The following is a 19443-nucleotide window of genomic DNA, read 5'->3' as shown; positions in this document are numbered from 1 at the left end:
CCCTAATAAATTTTCCCACTTCGGTCTTTGCGATGGATATGTGCGTCACTAAAACACAGTGGTCGCAAGTCTGACTCCAAATTGCTCACAATTTACTAGTAGATGCACTGCAACAACTACAGCCACCAGCAGATCAACCAGAAATCAAATATATATAACGCTACTGTAGGCGTAATTAAGCCGTTTGTATTCTCCTATGGCTATTTTCTAGCCAAGTATTACAGCACACTACTATGCCAGATGAGATGACGCTGAGTTATGAAAAAAATAAACGTAAAATAAAAAAGGAAATGGCAGACTGTGCCTAATTGAAATACAACCCCGGGCCCTAATAAATTTTCCCACTTCGGTCTTTGCGATGGATATGTGCGTCACTAAAACACAGTGGTCACAAGTCTGACTCCAAATTGCTCACAATTTACTAGTAGATGCACTGCAACAACTACAGCCACCAGCAGATCAACCAGAAATCAAATATATATAACGCTACTGTAGGCGTAATTAAGCCGTTTGTATTCTCCTATGGCTATTTTCTAGCCAAGTATTACAGCACACTACTATGCCAGATGAGATGACACTGAGTTATTAAAACAATAAACGTAAAATAAAAAGAAACTGGCAGACTGTGCCTAATTCTACTCAAACCCCTAATAAATTTTCCCACTTTGGTGTTTGAGGTGGATATGTGTGTCACTAAGAGCTAAACACAACGGTAGCAAGTCCCCCTGCAAATTCCTCACAATATGGTACTAGCCGCAAATAAAAAAAAAAAAAATTATAACGTTATTGTAGCCCTAAGAAGGGCTGTTGGGTTCTTTTAGAATCACTCCTGCCTAACAGTAAGCTAATAGAACACCCTAACGCTTTCCCTGACCAGCAGCAGCTCTCTCCCTAGCGGCATCCAGACAGAGAATGATCCGAGCAGCGCGGGCAGCGGCTAGTCTATCCCAGGGTCACCTGATCTGGCCAGCCAACCACTGCTATCTACGTGTAAGGGTACCACGTCATGCTGGGTGGAGTGCAGAGTCTCCTGGCTTGTGATTGGCTCTGTTTCTGGCCGCCAAAAAGCAAAACGGCGGGAGCTGCCATTTTCTCGAGCGGGCGAAATACTCGTCCGAGCAACGAGCAGTTACGAGTACGCTAATGCTCGATCGAGCATCAAGCTCGGACGAGTATGTTCGCTCATCTCTATTCTAGATGCCTTTTTACACCTAAATAACATTGATGGTTATGTGATATAGAATTGTTTCCCCTAAATCCCTTCCTCATCCAATCCCTTCCCTTCGTTGGTTGAACTTGATGGACAAGTGTCTTTTTTTAACCGTATAAACTATGAAAAGTATGATTTTCAGTCACCCGTGTCTCTCGATGCCCATGCTACTCACCCGTTCTAGTTTTTGCCTCAAGTCCGGCGGCCTTGGGACAGGGATGCGTGCGTTGGTGTCAAAAGATTTAAAGGGCCATCGTATCATTAATTGGCGCTGGCCACTTCCCAGAATTTATATTCCAGCCTCTTCTTGCACAACCTGCCGGATCTTTGTGCCTCAAAGCCTTAGAAAAAGCTTATCATATACCTTGTGCTATCTTTCTGTGTTCCCATTGTGACCTTGGTTCTCCTATTGTCTTTGATCCTGTTCTGCCTGCCTTGATCTATTTCTACGTTCCCGCCTCCAATCCCATCCTAACCCCTGCCTGTCCCCTCCTATGATTCTGTCTAACGTCTGTGTACCTCGCCTTGGCTGCCACTGCGGTCAAAGTCGCACCTATGGAATTACTTTGGTGATACCACGCTGTAGCAAGTCCAACCTGCTTTGCGGTGGTCTTTGGTGAAAACCGATACCACTTAGATTCCGGTCCCAGGTGTCGGCATATGTCATCGTCTCTGGAGGTCTAGTGGGTCCACTACCCCTGGTTCCTGACACATTTATTTCAAAATAAATATTTTTTCAATAATACATTTTTTATTTGTTTATGATCACAGGATGTGCATATGGATGAATTAGATAATAATTTAAAAAAAAATCTGAAGAATATAATTTCCTTTTAGAAGTCATGATAAAAAAAACCTTTAAAATTGATTTCATAAAATACTAAAAACAATTTTCCTTAACCTTTTTGTATCCTATTTCCTTTTCAACAATACTATCATGAAATAAATATAACAAAAATGTGATTTTAATATATTTTATATGATGTATATTTGAAAATGTAATACATAATATCATCTGCTGAATAGTTAAGTCCTATAACTCCACCCCTTAATGACAAGGCTTAAAAAGGCGTTTTTAGCAAATTTTAAGGACCTTAACTTCTGTTTATTTTTGTATATGAATGCAGTGGTTTTTTTGATGGTTAAAAATGTATAAATGGTGTTAAAATTGGGGTTATAGTTACAAAAAGTAGGGGAAAAACTTTTTTCTAATGAATATTACATTTTTATCTGGAAGTTTGTTGAAATTACCTTAAAGGACCATTAGAATTAAATTCTTATTGTGTGACAGCCGTTTGTATTCATTGGTTAAGTCATTGGTAAATATTAATATGTATTTTTTATAATTGGTTGTATGTTAGGGTGTGGTGTTAAGGTATAGTAGGGTGTAGGAGGTGGTGTTGAATGCTAGGGTGTTATTGTAGCATACCTAGCATACTAGCATGCTCTAGTATGCTAGGTATCAATAGGAGAGAAGATGTTCACTATAATTTTATATATTTATATTATATGTGTGTTTTTTTTACTTTATGACCCATGAGGTCATAAAAGTCCTTGGGGGACACTTTTACAGTTTTTTACATTTTTTGTTCTCTTTCATCTATGAGAGAGCCCGTTACAGGGGGAAACAATGTCTGATTAGCTCTCTTTACCCCTTCAGACCTGGCAATCACGTAATCGCGATCTGAGCAGGAGAGACTCAAACCTACCTAATGTGTCAGAGGGCAGACAGGAATGAGTTAACAAGCACAATGCACTGCATATATACTGTATAAGGTAGGTGGGGGGCTCTATTACACTACTTGATGAACCCCCTTTTGCTTTGTTTTGCTTACAGAGTTTCCTCTCCGTCCTGTTCCCAGAGCATATTGTTGAGTTTCTTCCAAGTAACGTATCTTGATGTGATACACTTTACTTTGATAATAGATAGATAAAACGTAGGGTTCATGAAATGTTCTGTGACTGCTGTCCCGCACCAAAAATGCTCCATCCTATAATTACAAATTGATATCTGGTACACAAGAATTTCAAAATCTTATTTTACAATGTTTTCATCACATTATATCACTCATCAAGTACTTATACTAATAAAAAAGAATGCACCAAGTATTTGGAATCAAATTAAAACGTATATGTATAAATTATATATAATGGTATAAGTAAGTGATTTCAAAAATAGAGCAAAACTTTATTGATAAAAACTGTACAATGCAAAGGAGGGTCTAGAACCATGTTTGCTGCCTGGAAAATGAGGTACAGTTGGGCATGGATGACACATGTATTATATAGTATCCTATGGCAAATTTGCCCACAGTTGTTAAAGCTGGGCCTTTACACCCTAAATGTGACTTTTTATTGCTGCTAGGGGAAACTGAATGTGATGACTCCCCAGATAATCCCGCCGATAGTTACAGCAGTGTATTGCAAAGACAGGAAGCACTGGGGACCTGGGTTCTAGTAAAGAGTTTGTATGTTCTCTCCGTGTTTGCGTGGGTTTCCTCTGGGCCCTCCGGTTTCCTCCCACACTCCAAAACATACTGGTAGCCCCATTGAGGACAGGGACCGTTTTGGAAAACTCTGTGTAGCTCTGCAGGATCTGTGTGCGCTATATAAATAAAGGAATTATAAGGAAGCGCTCACAATAAGGTCTCCATACTCAAATTTGACCTTCACTGGATCCCAAACAAAAGGTGAATTATTTGACTTTACAAACTTTACAGTTCCAATTCATAGAGGTTTATGTTTCTTGGTAGTCTCTGAAGGCAAAGTATCCTGACTGTAAATGGTCAGACCATGTTATGGATGTCAAGAGAAATGGATATGGATGTTCAACGGCTTACCTGGATTGGATATCTGCTTTTATTATGTAACACTCAGATTATTAATAAAGATTTGGAGCAGAAGATTCTCAGTGCCGGAGTGAATTATATTTTTCTTGGTACAAGCATGTTATGCATGGCATGATACCAGATTTCCTTGTGCTAAGTACTTGTGTTGTGAGTGACACCGGTATTTGGATGTTAAACAATGATTCTAACCAGTGGTCTGCCTGGGTCATTAAGGTGGCAGGAAGTGCCTAAAAAAGGCAATCCAATAACCCCGCCCCACCCCGCCCCATGCCTGTCAAATTAAAAAAAATGTGTTGGCAAGTCAATGAGGTCAATGAACTCTTTCCAATGTGGACACTACCTAAAAGTTGCTTCTGAAAGCCCCTTGTGACAAGCCAAACACCAACTCAGACTACACCTGTAATATATAGCATAACTGTATGCCGTGTATTTAGAAATCTAACAGTGTTTTTGTTTTTTATCAGAGTATACTTTTTAGTAATATGAAAAAAAAATTACTACTGTGTATTTGGATTGCCGTTATCTTGAAATGTTGAAACGACCAAATTTACAAGCAACCTTCATCCTTAGATATCACAGATTTTGGTCTGCGCTCTAGTCCCTCTCCCCATTAGCCAAAATGTAAAATCCCTCAGTAAGCGTTGGTGCCCCCAGATTATATCTGCTTCTACTTGCTTATAATCTTTTTCACTCTTCTCCTGTAGATTTTAAGACCCATAATAAGGTTTACTCTCTTACCACTAATCATCAGTTACCTCTATCTAATGTCTAGATTGAGTCGCTCTAGATGGGCCATAACATTGATTGTCAATTTACAGATGAAGTCTGGATTCCAATGGAAAACATGGGGAAGATCTCATTGATTATCATAGGAGAAACACACACATACCCTATTGTCTTGATATAAAACATGTTCTGCTTTACAACGGTCATATTCTTTTAGGTACCATTCCGAATTTCCTACAAACTGTAAAACAAACAATAAATTTAAAGTAGAGATTTTTTTTATACATAAAATTACAAATACAATGTTATATATTAAACTTTTGTATATATTACAGAATAAAAGAAGGGGTGTGGTAGGATGTAAATGAGAAGACTTACAGTGGGGAAACAAGTATTTAGTCAGCCACCAATTGTGCAAGTACTCCCACATAAAAAGATGAGAGAGACATCATTGACATAGGTAGAACCTCAACTATGAAAGACAAAATGAGAAAACAAATCCAGAAAATCACATAGTCTGATTTTTAAAACATTTATTTGCAAATTATGGTGGAAAAAAGTTCATCTCAATACTCTATTATATTTCCTTTGTTGGCAATGACAGAGATCAAGTGTTTTCTTTAAGTGTTCACACGGTGTTCATACACCCTGTTGCTGGTATGTTGGCCTATTTCTCCATGTAGATCTCCTCCAGAGAAGTGATGTTTTGGGTCCGTCGCTGGACAACATGGACTTTCAACTCCCTCCAAAATTTTTCTATGAGGTTGAGATCTGGAGACTGGCTAGGCCTCTCCAAGACCTTGAAATGCTTCTCACAAAGCCACTCCTCCATTAACCTGGTGGTGGGCTATGGATCATTGTCATGCTGAAAGACCCATCCACGTGTCATCTTCAATGCCTTTGCTGATGGAAGGAGGTTCACACTCAAAATCTCACAATACATGGACCCATTCATTCTTTCATGTACACAGATCAGTCATCCTGGTTCCTTTTCAGAGAAACAGCCCCCTCGTCATAATGTTGGCACCTCCCCTCATGCTTCACAGTAGGTCTGGTGTTCTTTGGATGCAACTCAACATTCACTCTTCTCTAAAAACAATGGGGCAGATTTATTAAGTGTCTGGAAGTCAGAATATTTCTAGTTGCCTATTCATGAGCATTGGTAAAATGAAAGCCGAGCTGTGATTGGTTGCCATGGGCAACTAGAAATATTCTGACTTTCAGACACTTGATAAATCTGCCCCATTACTACAGGTAATGAGTGGAGGACACAGGAGCCATTACTACAGGTAATGAGAGGAGGACACATGAGCCATTACTACGCTTCTCCCAAGAACCCTAGGTGCTGGCGTTTCCCGGATGCTGAGGGCGGACAGGAAAAGCCCCGATGAAGTGCTTAGAACTGGCGCAACACAGGCACCAATTCTCCTTACAACATCTGGAACGTTCCTTGGTGGAGAGACGGACCTTGTCCACTTGCATAGGCTCCTCTGCAGACTGTGTGGCCGGAGGCTATAGTGGCCTTTGGAAAACCAGAGCCAAGCAAGGTACACGTGGAAGCCGGGCCTGCGGTTGTTCGTGACGCAACCCTTCAGCACGCTACATGAACCGCATGTCTATCCGAGTGGCCAGGTTGATAACACCACTCAGAGTAGCCACCAGGTCACAGGCGGCCAATGCATCTTTGACCTGAAATGACAGTCCTTTGTTAAATGTTGCCGACAGGGCTGTGTCATTCCAAGAGAGCTAAGAAGCCAGAGTACGGAACATGAAAGCATACTCGCTGGCGTAAGTGCAGCAGTGCTGCTTCAGCTGAGGAGGCTTGCGTGGGTTCCTTTAACACGGACCGGAAATTAGCCAGGAATGCAGTATGGGTAGCCGTGACTGGATCACTTCTGTCCCATAGGTGGGTAGCCCAGTCCAGGGCATTCCAAGATAGAAGGCTGAGGATGAATGCCACCTTGGAGCATTCAGTGACAAACTGGGAGGGCATCAGATCAATATGCAATAAGCACTGGGTAAAAAAGCCTCTGCAGAGCCTGGGATCCCCATCATACTTATTAGGCATGGAGAGTCTGAACCTTGGTTCTGCCGCCGTAGACAAGCCGGTGTGACTGCACAAGTCAAAGGAACTGTCGCTGAAGCCTGATGTTGGGAGATAAGCAGCTGTTGCCGTGCGGCAGTAACTTAGCCAAGCAGTTCTCCTTGTGAAGCAATCTGCTGGGACTGCTGTGCGACAATGTTGGAAAGATCAGTCAGAATCGAAAGCGGCACCTTTTCGGGGTCCATGGCCGGATCTTATTGTCAGGGTTCGGGGAGGTGAACCCTCTGGACCACCACGGGAGATGGTATTAGCCATATACTAGACATCACCTGCTGTTCACCAGAGCCGGACGCAAAGCAGATGCAGAGGTCAGAGTACAGGTCCAGGGTCGGCAACAGGAGATCAAGGCAAGGCAGGTGCAGGAACACAGGGAACTCACAGGGAAGCTTTCACTGAGGCTAGAAGCTCAAAGATCTGGTGGGGAATGGTGGTGTACTGGCCCCTTAAATCTCTGAGTGTCAGTGGGCACATGCCCTAGGGAGCAGGGATGATCGCAAGGCCTAGCCTGGATGGGAGCAGGATCGTGGAGAGGTAAGTGCAGGCCGGGGGGAGCGGCGCCACAGAGAGGGGGACGGGTGTGCCCGTGATCTGTGACAAGAATCACTTGAGCACCCATGACACAGGTAATGAGAGGAGGACACAGGAGCCATTACTACAGGTAATGAGGGGAGGACAGAGGAGCCATTACTACAGGTAATGAGAGGAGGACACAGGAGCCATTACTACAGGTAATGAGAAGAGGACAGAGGAGCCTTTACTACAGGTAATGAGGGGAGGACACAGGAGCCATTACTACAGGTAATGAGAGGAGGACAGAGGAGCCATTACTACAGGTAATGAGAGGAGGACACAGGAGCCATTACTACAGGTAATGAGAGGAGGACAGAGGAGCCATTACTACAGGTAATGAGAGGAGGACACAGGAGCCATTACTACAGGTAATGAGTGGGGGACACAGGAGCCATTACTACAGGTAATGAGAGGAGGACACAGGAGCCATTACTACAGGTAATGAGAGGGGGACAGAGGAGCCATTACTACAGGTAATGAGAGGAGGACAGAGGAGCCATTACTACAGGTAATGAGAGGAGGACAGGGGAGCCTTTACTACAGGTAATGAGAGGAGGACAGAGGAGCCTTTACTACAGTTAATGAGAGGAAGACAGATAAGCCATTACTACAGGTAATGAGTGGGGGACAGAGGAGCCATTACTACAGGTAATGAGGGGAGGACACAGGAGCCATTACTACAGGAATGAGAGGAGGACAGAGGAGCCATTACTACAGGTAATGAGAGGAGGACACAGGAGCCATTACTACAGGTAATGAGGGGAGGACAGAGGAGCCATTACTACAGGTAATGAGAGGAGGACAGAGGAGCCATTACTACAGGTAATGAGGGGAGGACACAGGAGCCATTACTACAGGTAATGAGAGGAGGACAGAGGAGCCATTACTACAGGTAATGAGAGGAGGACACAGGAGCCATTACTACAGGTAATGAGAGGAGGACAGAGGAGCCATTACTACAGGTAATGAGAGGAGGACACAGGAGCCATTACTACAGGTAATGAGAGGAGGACAGAGGAGCCATTACTACAGGTAATGAGAGGAGGACAGAGGAGCCATTACTACAGGTAATGAGGGGAGGACACAGGAGCCATTACTACAGGTAATGAGAGGAGGACACAGGAGCCATTACTACAGGTAATGAGAGGAGGACAGAGGAGCCATTACTACAGGTAATGAGAGGAGGACAGAGGAGCCATTACTACAGGTAATGAGAGGAGGACAGAGGAGCCATTACTACAGGTAATGAGGGGAGGACAGAGGAGCCATTACTACAGGTAATGAGAGGAGGACAGAGGAGCCATTACTACAGGTAATGAGGGGAGGACACAGGAGCCATTACTACAGGTAATGAGAGGAGGACAGAGGAGCCATTACTACAGGTAATGAGAGGAGGACACAGGAGCCATTACTACAGGTAATGAGGGGAGGACACAGGAGCCATTACTACAGGTAATGAGAGGAGGACAGAGGAGCCATTACTACAGGTAATGAGAGGAGGACACAGGAGCCATTACTACAGGTAATGAGGGGAGGACACAGGAGCCATTACTACAGGTAATGAGAGGAGGACACAGGAGCCATTACTACAGGTAATGAGGGGAGGACAGAGGAGCCATTACTACAGGTAATGAGGGGAGGACAGAGGAGCCATTACTACAGGTAATGAGGGGAGAACACAGGAGCCGCTTAAAGAAGAGGTTACAGGTCTGTGAGAGCCTGAAATCTTGCTTATTTGTAGGTGACCAAATACTTATTTTCCACCATAATCTGCAAATAAAATCTTTAAAAATCAGACAATGTGCTTTTCTGTATATGTTTTCTCATTCTGTCTCTTATAGTTGAGGTTTTATCTATGATGTCTATTACAGGCATTTCTACTCTTTTTAAGTGGGAGAACTAGCACAATTGGTGCCTGACTAAATAATTTTTTTTCCAACTGTACATACTTTGTATGGTGCAATTTGGTGTTCTTTCTGTGCCCTTTCTTAACATTCACTTTATGGGGGGCATTTATCGTGCGCTAGCACATGGTGCACCATCATGTGATGCTCCTTCCTCACCCTTCCCACCCCTCACCCCTCCCACGGGTAATTCTAGAACTGTGCTATAACCTGCATCTGAACTGGTGTAGGCTATTGATATTGTTCAGACGCTGGGCAGGAATGTCTCTTTGCCATCTCACTCCGACACAAAAGATGGCACCCTTCACACCCCTCCACATCCACTTTGTGTCGAGTTGGTGTAAAGGGTGCAATTATCATGCAGTTGAAGAATCTTTTCATTAACATTAAAAAAATTTTTAAATAAAGCAGACATTGTGACAGAATTAAAATGAAATCAAACCAAAAAAACCCTGGGGCACCGTTGAAGATGTTTTTTACTCTATTCACTTCCATGGAAATTTTTAAAACAGCCAAGCATCAGCACTGTATAGATGCTGATTAAAGCGATAAACGTGAAATGGCTGTTACTCCTCACTTGCGGGGTGCACCCTGTGACCTCCCTCCCTCATTGCTGTATTCATTTGTGAGTATGTTTCAATAAATGACATAAGCTGAAGTTATTTCAAGTATCTAGGTGATTGCCATTCTTTCTTCATCTACATTGAACTATTTGTGTATACTGCACTGAAAAGAGGGCAACGTAGCACGGCGGGCACATGTTGGCGCCCAGTAGAGGAGGAGGGGGTGAGCACGGCGCCTTATTCTGGGGAAAGATAGGACATGTACTATCTTTCTCCCAGCTATGGAACGGTACGGCGCTGCATGTGTGCTGCACCATACCGCTCCCATACAGCACCGTGAGCCCATTGCCGTCTATGGGTGACATACATATGGCGTGTATACGTTGGCCGTATATACGTCCCCCATACGGCAGTGTGAATGTAGCCTTAAGATATGAAGGACTTGTTGCTGATCAGTGCCATCCACAATTCTATAGCAAATCTTGATTTATATGTTTATTACTTGAGTAATTTGTCAATAAAACCTGCCTCGCTGGGACTTGTATCACTGAGACTTTGTAGCTGTCGCTGGAGAAGTTCTACAAGACTTGGATCCTTCCCACCATCGTTACATCGCTGTATGCTGGTACATTGACCGTGTCTTGTTTGTATTTCCTAGTAACATATGAATAATACACATGTGATCATTTCTATCCTAGGTTTTTATTTTAATACTATGGTGTTTAAACCATTTTTGCATAAATGTGTGGATTCCGATTTCAGCAGCATGGACACATATTTAACATCCCTGAGTTGAATCTGTCTCTACTACAAAATGTCACAGAAAATATACATAAATGAGATGCTTATCCCAAGAAGTAGCTATCTTTACCAGGGTAAGTTCAATACCATGATAGGGTCATCTATATTGTATTTACAGGTAAACTTTCCTTTTCTGCCGGTTGGAGCCACAGGTCATCTGACCTTCTGGAAGCTGCCTTTGGGGATTCCTGAGATGTCCCATGTCCTGCAGACTTCCGGCATTCCCAGGATATCCAAATTTACATAGAAAAATGTACGTAAAGTGTAACTAAACTTTTGAAATTTTTTTTTGAACTTTGTAATATACCGTATATACTCGTGTAATGTGCTGAAAATCCTCAACTCAGCTTATACACAAGTCAATAGCCAGCCCAGCACTTAAAAAAAAAAACTTATATACTCACCCTCCAGTGGCCCCGATGCACAGCCCTGCTCCCCCGATGTCAGCGCGGGTCCTCTTCTGTCTTCTGTCTTCTTTCTTAGGTAACATCCTGCAGTATGTTACTGAAGACAGAAGACGGGAGTGGAAGACAGAAGAGTAGCCGCGCGGAGATCGGGGGAGCAGCGCTACGCATCGGGGCCGCCGCAGGGTGATTATATAAGTTTTTTTTTTTTGTGCTGGGCTCACTGTATACTACCGGGGGCAGGCTGGGCTGGCTGTATAGTACTGGGGGCAGGCTGGGCTGGCTGTATACTACAGGGGGGCAAGCTGGGCTGGCTGTATACTACTGGGGGCAAGCTGGGCTGGCTGTATACTACTTGGGGAAGGCTGGGCTGGCTGTATACTACTGGGGGCAGGCTGGGCTGGCTGTATAGTACTGGGGGCAGGCTGGGCTGGCTGTATACTACAGGGGGGCAAGCTGGGCTGGCTGTATACTACTGGGGGCAAGCTGGGCTGGCTGTATACTACTTGGGGAAGGCTGGGCTGGCTGTATACTACAGGGGGCAAGTTGGACTGGCTGTATACTACTGGGGGCAGGCTGGGCTGGCTGTATACTACAGGGGGCAGGCTGGCTGTATACTACTGGGGGCAGGCTGGCTATATACTACTGGGGGCAGGCTGGCTATATACTACTGGGGAATTGCTGGCTATATACTACTGGGGGCTTGCTGGCTATATACTAGGGGGGTCTGTGATCAATGCATTTCCCACCCTCGGCTTATAATCGAGTCAATAGGTTTTCCCAGTTTTTGGTGGTAAAATTAGGGGTCTCGGCTTATATGATACGATACTTTATTAAAGAAATGTGTTCTTTTGTGCTTCCTTTTTCCCTGCCTTTTTTTCTAACTCCTCTACGACCCATGAAGGAATTGTATATCATGGCATGAATAAGGGGGTATGGAGAGGGCTCATGGACTGCTAACACACACAATCAAATTGCAAGTGTTAAACAATGTAAGTGCCATGCACAAATGCAAATGAGGCATTTATATGCTCGTTGCACGTGAGTATACCCTGTGATATTATCCGGAGCACTGATTGGTTGCTCTGACATACGGGACCCATGATGAGGATCTTATAACTGTCATAGCAGGGTCAGAATGAGACTTTTCCAAAGTTGGGTCTTTTACAGATCCAGTAAATTAGTGTATTGGATCAGCATTTAGACCCCTAAGGTTCAAGTACCCTAGGGGGCCTAAAAAAATGTAAAAACAAACTTTTAAAAAAGATATTATAAAAAAAGGTCCCCCCTTTCTAAAGAGCACAAAAATAAACACAATTAGAAATATTTTAGCTAATATCACGTGCCCAATCTATCAAAACGTTAAAAGAACCCAGAAAAAAAAACTTTGCAACAAATAATTTAAATAAAAGTGATCAAAAGTTTGCGCAATGCCCACATTGGTAGCTATGAAAACTTTATCTCATCCCACAAAAAATTGACTCTTCACATTGGTGGAGGGGGAAGTATGCAAAAGTTATCGGTATTAGAATATAGCAAAACAAAGACTTTTTTTTGTATAGAAAATATAAATTAAAATAATTTAGAAAAACATAAAAAAGCCTGTATAAATTTGATATCTTCATGAGCATAATGACCCAAAGAGATAAGGAAGGAGTTATTTAGAGAACACAGTGAAGGCGGTAATTGTGAAACAAAACAGTTCAACTACAAAATTTATTTCTACAAATTTTGTATTACTGCAGTCTGACTTACACACAGGATAAAGATAATGGGAGTCATCTAGCTTTAACCTGGACATTTGTGTGTTTTTTTTTGTTTTTTTTTTCCCTAATTTTGGACTTTTATTTCTCTTAGAGGATAAAATATCAGACGTGTGTCAGTTTTTTTGTTTTTTTGAAGTTGCACAAAAGTCACAAATTCTTCGCAACCCCTTCTAAATTGTTTCCTTTGCCTGCTTAGGATAGGAGTTTATTTGCACCAAAGTTCGGAACTTTTTAAACGATTTGCATAAAAGTTGCAACTTTTTTGAATGTCCACATCTGGATTCTAAAATTATACCAGCACAATAGTGAAAAACTCTGTTGCAGCAAATTATGCTAAGCGAATGTAAAAGGCTCACATTTTGACACTTATGGAAATGCCCATAAAAAGTCACATATTTAAGAGAGAAATACTGAAAATAAGATAATTTTTTTTACATTCCAGATTGTAAATAATGTTTACTCAATTTATGATAACATTGCAATCTAATATTATCTTAACAAAAATTAAAAAAAAAAACTTAGAGAAAGTCACTATCTTGTGTAAAGCCAAGCAACTGGAATCACTCCAATCCAGTGGTGCATACAAAAGACCAACCCCCGAGGTGCACGGTGAGCAATAGAAATCCTAGAGGAAAAGACAGCATTCTTCGAAACCGGGATCAAACTTCCTGTATTGTTAATATACTAAGTGAAGAGTGACTTCTATGTCATAGAGTGCCGTTTTTTCTTCTTTGAAGACTAAAAAAAACATACTGTCCAACAAAAAGCAAGCTCCTATACAACACATACATAAAATTACATTCCATACAGAATCCAACCTACAACATGATAACACTGACCGTTTCCGAAGCTTGGGCTCTTGGAAGGATCAGCGCATGCGGCCAGTTTGGGAGCTGCTTCATGCGTCTATGCACTGCCCCTGTCTCCATAATACAATCTGCTGGTGGGTTCTACCAAGAAAAATATGGATATAGATGAGTGTATATGCACATAATTGAGATGGATATGATACAGATCCATAGATGTATGTGACATTTGTATCAAATAGGTATGACATGGATAATGCATAGATATCCAGATGTAGATGTTGGTTATTCTTCCTGAATGCTTACAGAATGAGGAGATACATGGAGGTCATTCCGTACTTCTGGGATTAAATCATTTCTGCACATTATTGGCCTTATGGCAGCTGACTTTTGTCTTGTTTCTTTAATTTGATACTGTATATAGGAATGTGCCACTTTATGCTAGTCCTCTACCTCTCAGCTAGTGCTCCCACTGGGGAGGAAGCTGAGTGGGGAAAGCCCCAGTTGTATGTAAACCTACTAGTGTATCCATGGAAACCCAGCAAGTGATTTCATCACATGACCATGTAGTCACTATGTGGATTTAATAGAATGGAAGGAGATCCACGGGCTTGAGTCACATGATTATAAGGAAAGAAGATCCACTCAGCTTCAATCACATGATTACAAGGAAAGGAGATCCACCCAGCTTCAGTTACATGTTTGTATAGAACAGAGATCTGCCCAGCTTGAGTCACATGATTATAAGGAAAGGAGATCCACTCAGCTTGAGTCACAAGATTATAAGGAAAGGAGATCCACCCAGCATGAGTCACATGATTACAAGGAAAGGAGATCCACCCAGCTTCAGTTACATGTTTGTATAGAACAGAGATCTGCCCAGCTTGAGTCACATGATTATAAGGAAAGGAGATCCACTCAGCTTGAGTCACAAGATTATAAGGAAAGGAGATCCACCCAGCATGAGTCACATGATTATAAGGAAATGGGATCCACTCAGCTTGAGTCACATGATTATAAATAAAGGAGATCCACTCAGCTTGAGTAAAATCATTATAAGGAAAGGAGATCCTCCCATCTTTAGTCACATGATTATAAGGAAAGAAGATCCACTCAGCTTCAATCACATGATTACAAGGAAAGGAGATCCACCCAGCTTCAGCTACATGATTGTTAAGAACAGAGATCTGCCCAGCTTGAGTCACAAGATTATAAGGAAAAGAGATCCACCCAGCATGAGTCACATGATTACAAGGAAAGGGGATCCACTCAGCTTGAATCACATGATTATAAAGAAAGGAGATCCACTCAGCTTGAGTCACATGATTATAAGGATAGGAGATCCACGGGCTTGAGTCACATGATTATAAAGAAAGGAGATTCACCCATCTTGTGTCACATGATTATAAGGAAAGGAGATCCACCCAGCTTGAGTCACATGATTATAAGGAAAGGAGATCCACCCAGCTTGAGTCCCATGATTATAAGGAAAGGAGATCCACCCAGCTTTAGTCACATGATTAAAAAAAAGAAGATCCACCCAGCTTGAGTCACATGATTATAAGGAAAGGAGATCCACCCAGCTTTAGTCACATGATTATAAGGAAAGGAGATCCGCCCAGCTTTAGTCACATGATTATAAAGAAAGGAGATCCGTCCAGCTTTAGTCACATGATTATACGGAAAGGAGAATCAGCTTCAGACACATTTCTCTAGGACTTCGGTCATTACTTCTCCTGGTGTGGATAACCACCTTGTTGTCTGGCAATAATTTTAGTTATATGTGTACTTTTTTTGAAACTATTTTATGATTGATCTGTCTAAATATAAAAAACTAGTGCTTCTCAATAAATTAGAATGTCAGCATTCTTACGTAACATTTTCTCCAATGGGCAACATTTATCAAAAGTGAGGCAAACTGCACGAAGGGCAATCTCCTGCGCTGCTTGGGAAGAGTGCACCATCATTTTTTTAACTGCACCTTTAACATACAGCGTGCGACACAATTCTGTCAATTCACTGTATTACATGTGACTACAAATCTGACAAATCGGTAACAGCCCCTTTTGGTGCACATTTTATTCTGTCTTGTCAGACACAGATATGGGGCCGCAATGTAAGGGAAAGATAAATGGTCCCACAATATAACGGGTAGATCATGGGAACAACATTGAGGGTGAGATGGAAAGGGCCAAATTATGAGGAGACACAGTCATGAGACAAAACTTTATGAATATATGAACAAGCTCCAGAAAACTGGCGCAGCCAGAATAATAGCTCTGGCCCAATGACTTTTGGGTTTTCCTTGGCTATCTCCTGTTTCCATCTTTAGTGAGTATTTGCTTTTGGGATTAGGAGACCACTCATTTGATGAAATGGGTCCCATGTCCCCAGGAACTTCCGATTGACTGCAGGCCTGAAACCAGAAGCACCAGAACTGTGCAGGAACCTAGGTAGGGAGGAGAGGGACCACAATATGAGGCGGAGATGATGGTGGCCACAATATAAGGGGAAGATAAAGGGTTCCACGAGATAAAGGGTAGATCATGGAAGCAACACTGAGGGTGAGATGGAAAGGGCCAAAATATGAGGAGGATTTGAGAGGGGCTACAATATGATGGGGATGGGCCCTAGGCCCCCCAGTCTTACACTGCTTGAAAGACATACTGATTCAAGCACCAACTGAGCAGTTATGGTGCCTTGTGTGACTATAGAGGTGCAAACCAGGAGACCGGGACTGTCAGTACATTATTAATATTACTTACTCTTGCACTGAGGTTGGTGGGCTGAATGGATGGACTTAATTCCCTTTTGATCCCACTACGTCCGTGGATTACATGGGTAGATGATGTACTTCCTAGAAACACCCATTCAATGTCATTGGTTATTGTTGTTATAATAAAATATGAATAATCTTAAAGGAAATCCATCAGGAACCAGGGACACTTACTCATAGATCCAGGCACTTTGCCTGTGGTAATCTTCAAATATTTGTTATCCATGCCCTTCCTCCTTTTAAAATTATGCTAATAGATCTGAAGGACTGCTGGTGGTGTTACCAAAGCCCCTCCTTGCTGCAGGCTGTTACACTGTGCAGGAGCACTTTTCCCCTCCCACTGTGTGCTGAGACTTCCTGTGCTGCAGTGAGATTACATCAGACTGATGGATAAGTGCTGAGGAAGCAGGGAAGGTGAAACAGTGTAACAGCCTATGAAGCTACAGCATGGAGGGACTCTAGTTACACCCCCACAGCTTGCATCGCTCATTTGCATAATTTTAAATGGAAGGATGCCATGGATAACAAATATAAGTCACATACAGTCACAGTGCCTGGATCTATGAGTAAGTGTCCGTGGTTTATCATACTTCATTTTGATGGTAGATTTCCTTTAAACAGAGCAATAATGAAAATATCATCACAATTTCAAGCACATAAACAGTATAGTTAATGAATAATAAAGTGTAATATGGTGAGTAGTGATGGGTCTGCCGGAGAGCTGGTGGTGATAGGTCTTTTATTGGAATTCGAGGATTGTTGGGTGGAAAGGATTAGATTATTTATTGTGATTATTAGAATTTTTTTTATTGAATTGTCAGATAATTAACAAAGGACTAAGAAAATGAAATTTTCTTAATGCCTTCTAAAAGTTAAAAAAAAAAAAATTATTTTCACAAATTTAACTGACAGTTTTTAGAACAATTTTGGGTTTCTTATCCTACTTTTATTTAACATGTCTACATTTTTTTACAACCTTCACAACATAAAATGTTTTTTTCTCTACCTGTTTTTTTGAATTTTACAAATGACCTTATTTGCATAATGAAATCCTATTGGGAAAAAAAAACATTTTTCATTGTTGCCTCGTAAGCACCAAAACTTTTGACATATTTTTTAATGTGGCTATGGGTGGGCTTATTTTTTAGTCATAAAAGCCTGCTATTTTTATTTGCATGCACGTGGCATCCGTAAAGTTTGTTGATCGCGTGGAATATAATTTTTTATGTGATAGATAATTAAAATTGTCAATATGGGCTTCGTTTTTATTTTTAATTTAACAAAATAAACTTTGTTAAAAAAAATTATAGTTTTCTAGCCTAGGTTTCTACGGGTGTGAAAGAACAAAATGGGGGTCATTTACTAAGGGCCCGATTCGCGTTTTCCCGACGTGTTACCCGAATATTTCCGTTTTGCGCCGATTTCCCCTGTATTGACCCGGGATTTTGGCGCACACGATCAGATTGCATGCGACGGAAATCGGGGGGCGTGGCCGAACAAAAACCCGACGGATTCGGAAAAACCGAATTTAAAAAAAGAAAAGTGTCGCGGAGCTTGCACTTACCTTCACTAGGAATAGGCCGGTGAACTTGACTGCGTTCCGATGCTCTTCTGCGCAGCAGCGCCACCTGGTGGACGTTGGAGGAACTGCCTTAATGAATCCCGGCCGGACCCGAATTCACCGCAGAGAACGCGCCGCTGGATCGCGAATGGACCGGGTAAGTAAATCTGCCCCAATGTGTGTGATTTTTCACACATTTGAGTGAATCTGTGTATTGGTGTTTTTTTTCTTCTTAATTTTTTATGAAATGTATAAAAAAAAATTTTGGAACATAAAACTAGGGGACACTCACATGAGATCACATGATCTCTCGTATAATAAATTGCATTGCTTCTTTAGGCGGTCCCCTACTTAAGAAGACCCGACTTACAGATGACCCCTAGTTACAAACGGACCTCTGGATATTGGTAATTGTCTGTACTTTATCCTTAGGCTACAATAATCAGCTATAACAGTTATCACAGGCGTCTGTAATGAAGCTTTATTGGTAATCCTGATTCTTATGACAACCCAACATTTTTAAAATCCAATTGTCACAGAGACCAAAAAAAATTTGGTTGGAGCTACATCTTATAAAATATATAGTTCCGATTTACATACAAATTCAACTTAAGAACAAACCTACAAAACCGATCTTGTACATAACCCTATTACTGCCTGTATTTATGTTGATAAATGCTTTACAATACTTTACCATTAACTTGGCAAATAAGTTTTTGTGGCTTTAAACTTCGATTTACGACTGGACCTTTAATAGAAAAATAGAAACAATACAAATAAAAATCTGAATGTTGATAATTTCCCTTTTATCTTTAGCACTTATTACTATACATAATATAAAACCTAAATAAATGACACATTCTCTATATTATTATCATTACTATCATTGTTATTATGATGATGATGATGATGATGCAGTTTTCAGATAAACCAGGGACATTACTAGAGATGAGCGAGCACTAAAATGCTCGAGTGCTCGTTATTCGAGACGAACTTTTCCAGATGCTCGAGTGCTCGTCTCGAATAACGAGCCCCATTGAAGTCAATGGGAGACTCGAGCATTTTTCAAAGGGACCATGGTTCGGGAATAAAATGTGTTAATTAATTGAAAAAGAATGTCTTCTGATAAGTTAGCAGATGTATGCAAACATCTGCAATCTATTCTTCACTGTTCCGCGCGTATATTATCTCCCGACAAGTTAACAGATGTGAAGAACAGTGAGGAATAGAATAAAAACAGTGAACACAAGATCATTTAAGTGAAAAACACAGTGAAGAATAGATTACAGATGTTCTGCACATCTGCTTACTTGTCGGGAGATACGCTGTCCCGTGCCCCGCTGCTCTCCGTGCCCCGCTGCTCTCCGTGCCCCGCTGCTCTCCGTGCCCCGCTGCTCTCCGTG

The 19443-nt window shown here is 41.7% G+C and overlaps 1 protein-coding gene across 1 annotated transcript in view; it reads right to left on the bottom strand.

Annotated features, from left to right (window-relative positions):
• The window catches only part of CLNK (cytokine dependent hematopoietic cell linker), a 28257-nt gene extending 9465 nt beyond the window's left edge, over positions 1-18792 (bottom strand). Inside the window, exons 1-6 of the mRNA XM_072132613.1 lie at positions 18735-18792; positions 16469-16560; positions 13737-13847; positions 10455-10580; positions 4949-5026; positions 3046-3201 (exon numbers count right to left, since the gene is read on the bottom strand). Coding sequence (XP_071988714.1) covers positions 3046-3201; positions 4949-5026; positions 10455-10580; positions 13737-13826 — 450 coding nt within the window. The 5' untranslated portion in view covers positions 13827-13847; positions 16469-16560; positions 18735-18792. The remainder of the gene's footprint in view (positions 1-3045; positions 3202-4948; positions 5027-10454; positions 10581-13736; positions 13848-16468; positions 16561-18734) is intronic.
• Between the last annotated feature and the right edge of the window lie 651 nt (positions 18793-19443).

The sequence above is a fragment of the Engystomops pustulosus genome, chromosome 1 (genome assembly GCF_040894005.1).
Source record: "Engystomops pustulosus chromosome 1, aEngPut4.maternal, whole genome shotgun sequence".
In the NCBI taxonomy this organism is placed as follows: Eukaryota; Metazoa; Chordata; class Amphibia; order Anura; family Leptodactylidae; genus Engystomops; species Engystomops pustulosus.
The sequence above is the reverse complement of the archived record's forward strand: the minus strand, read 5'-3'. Positions and strand labels throughout refer to the sequence as shown.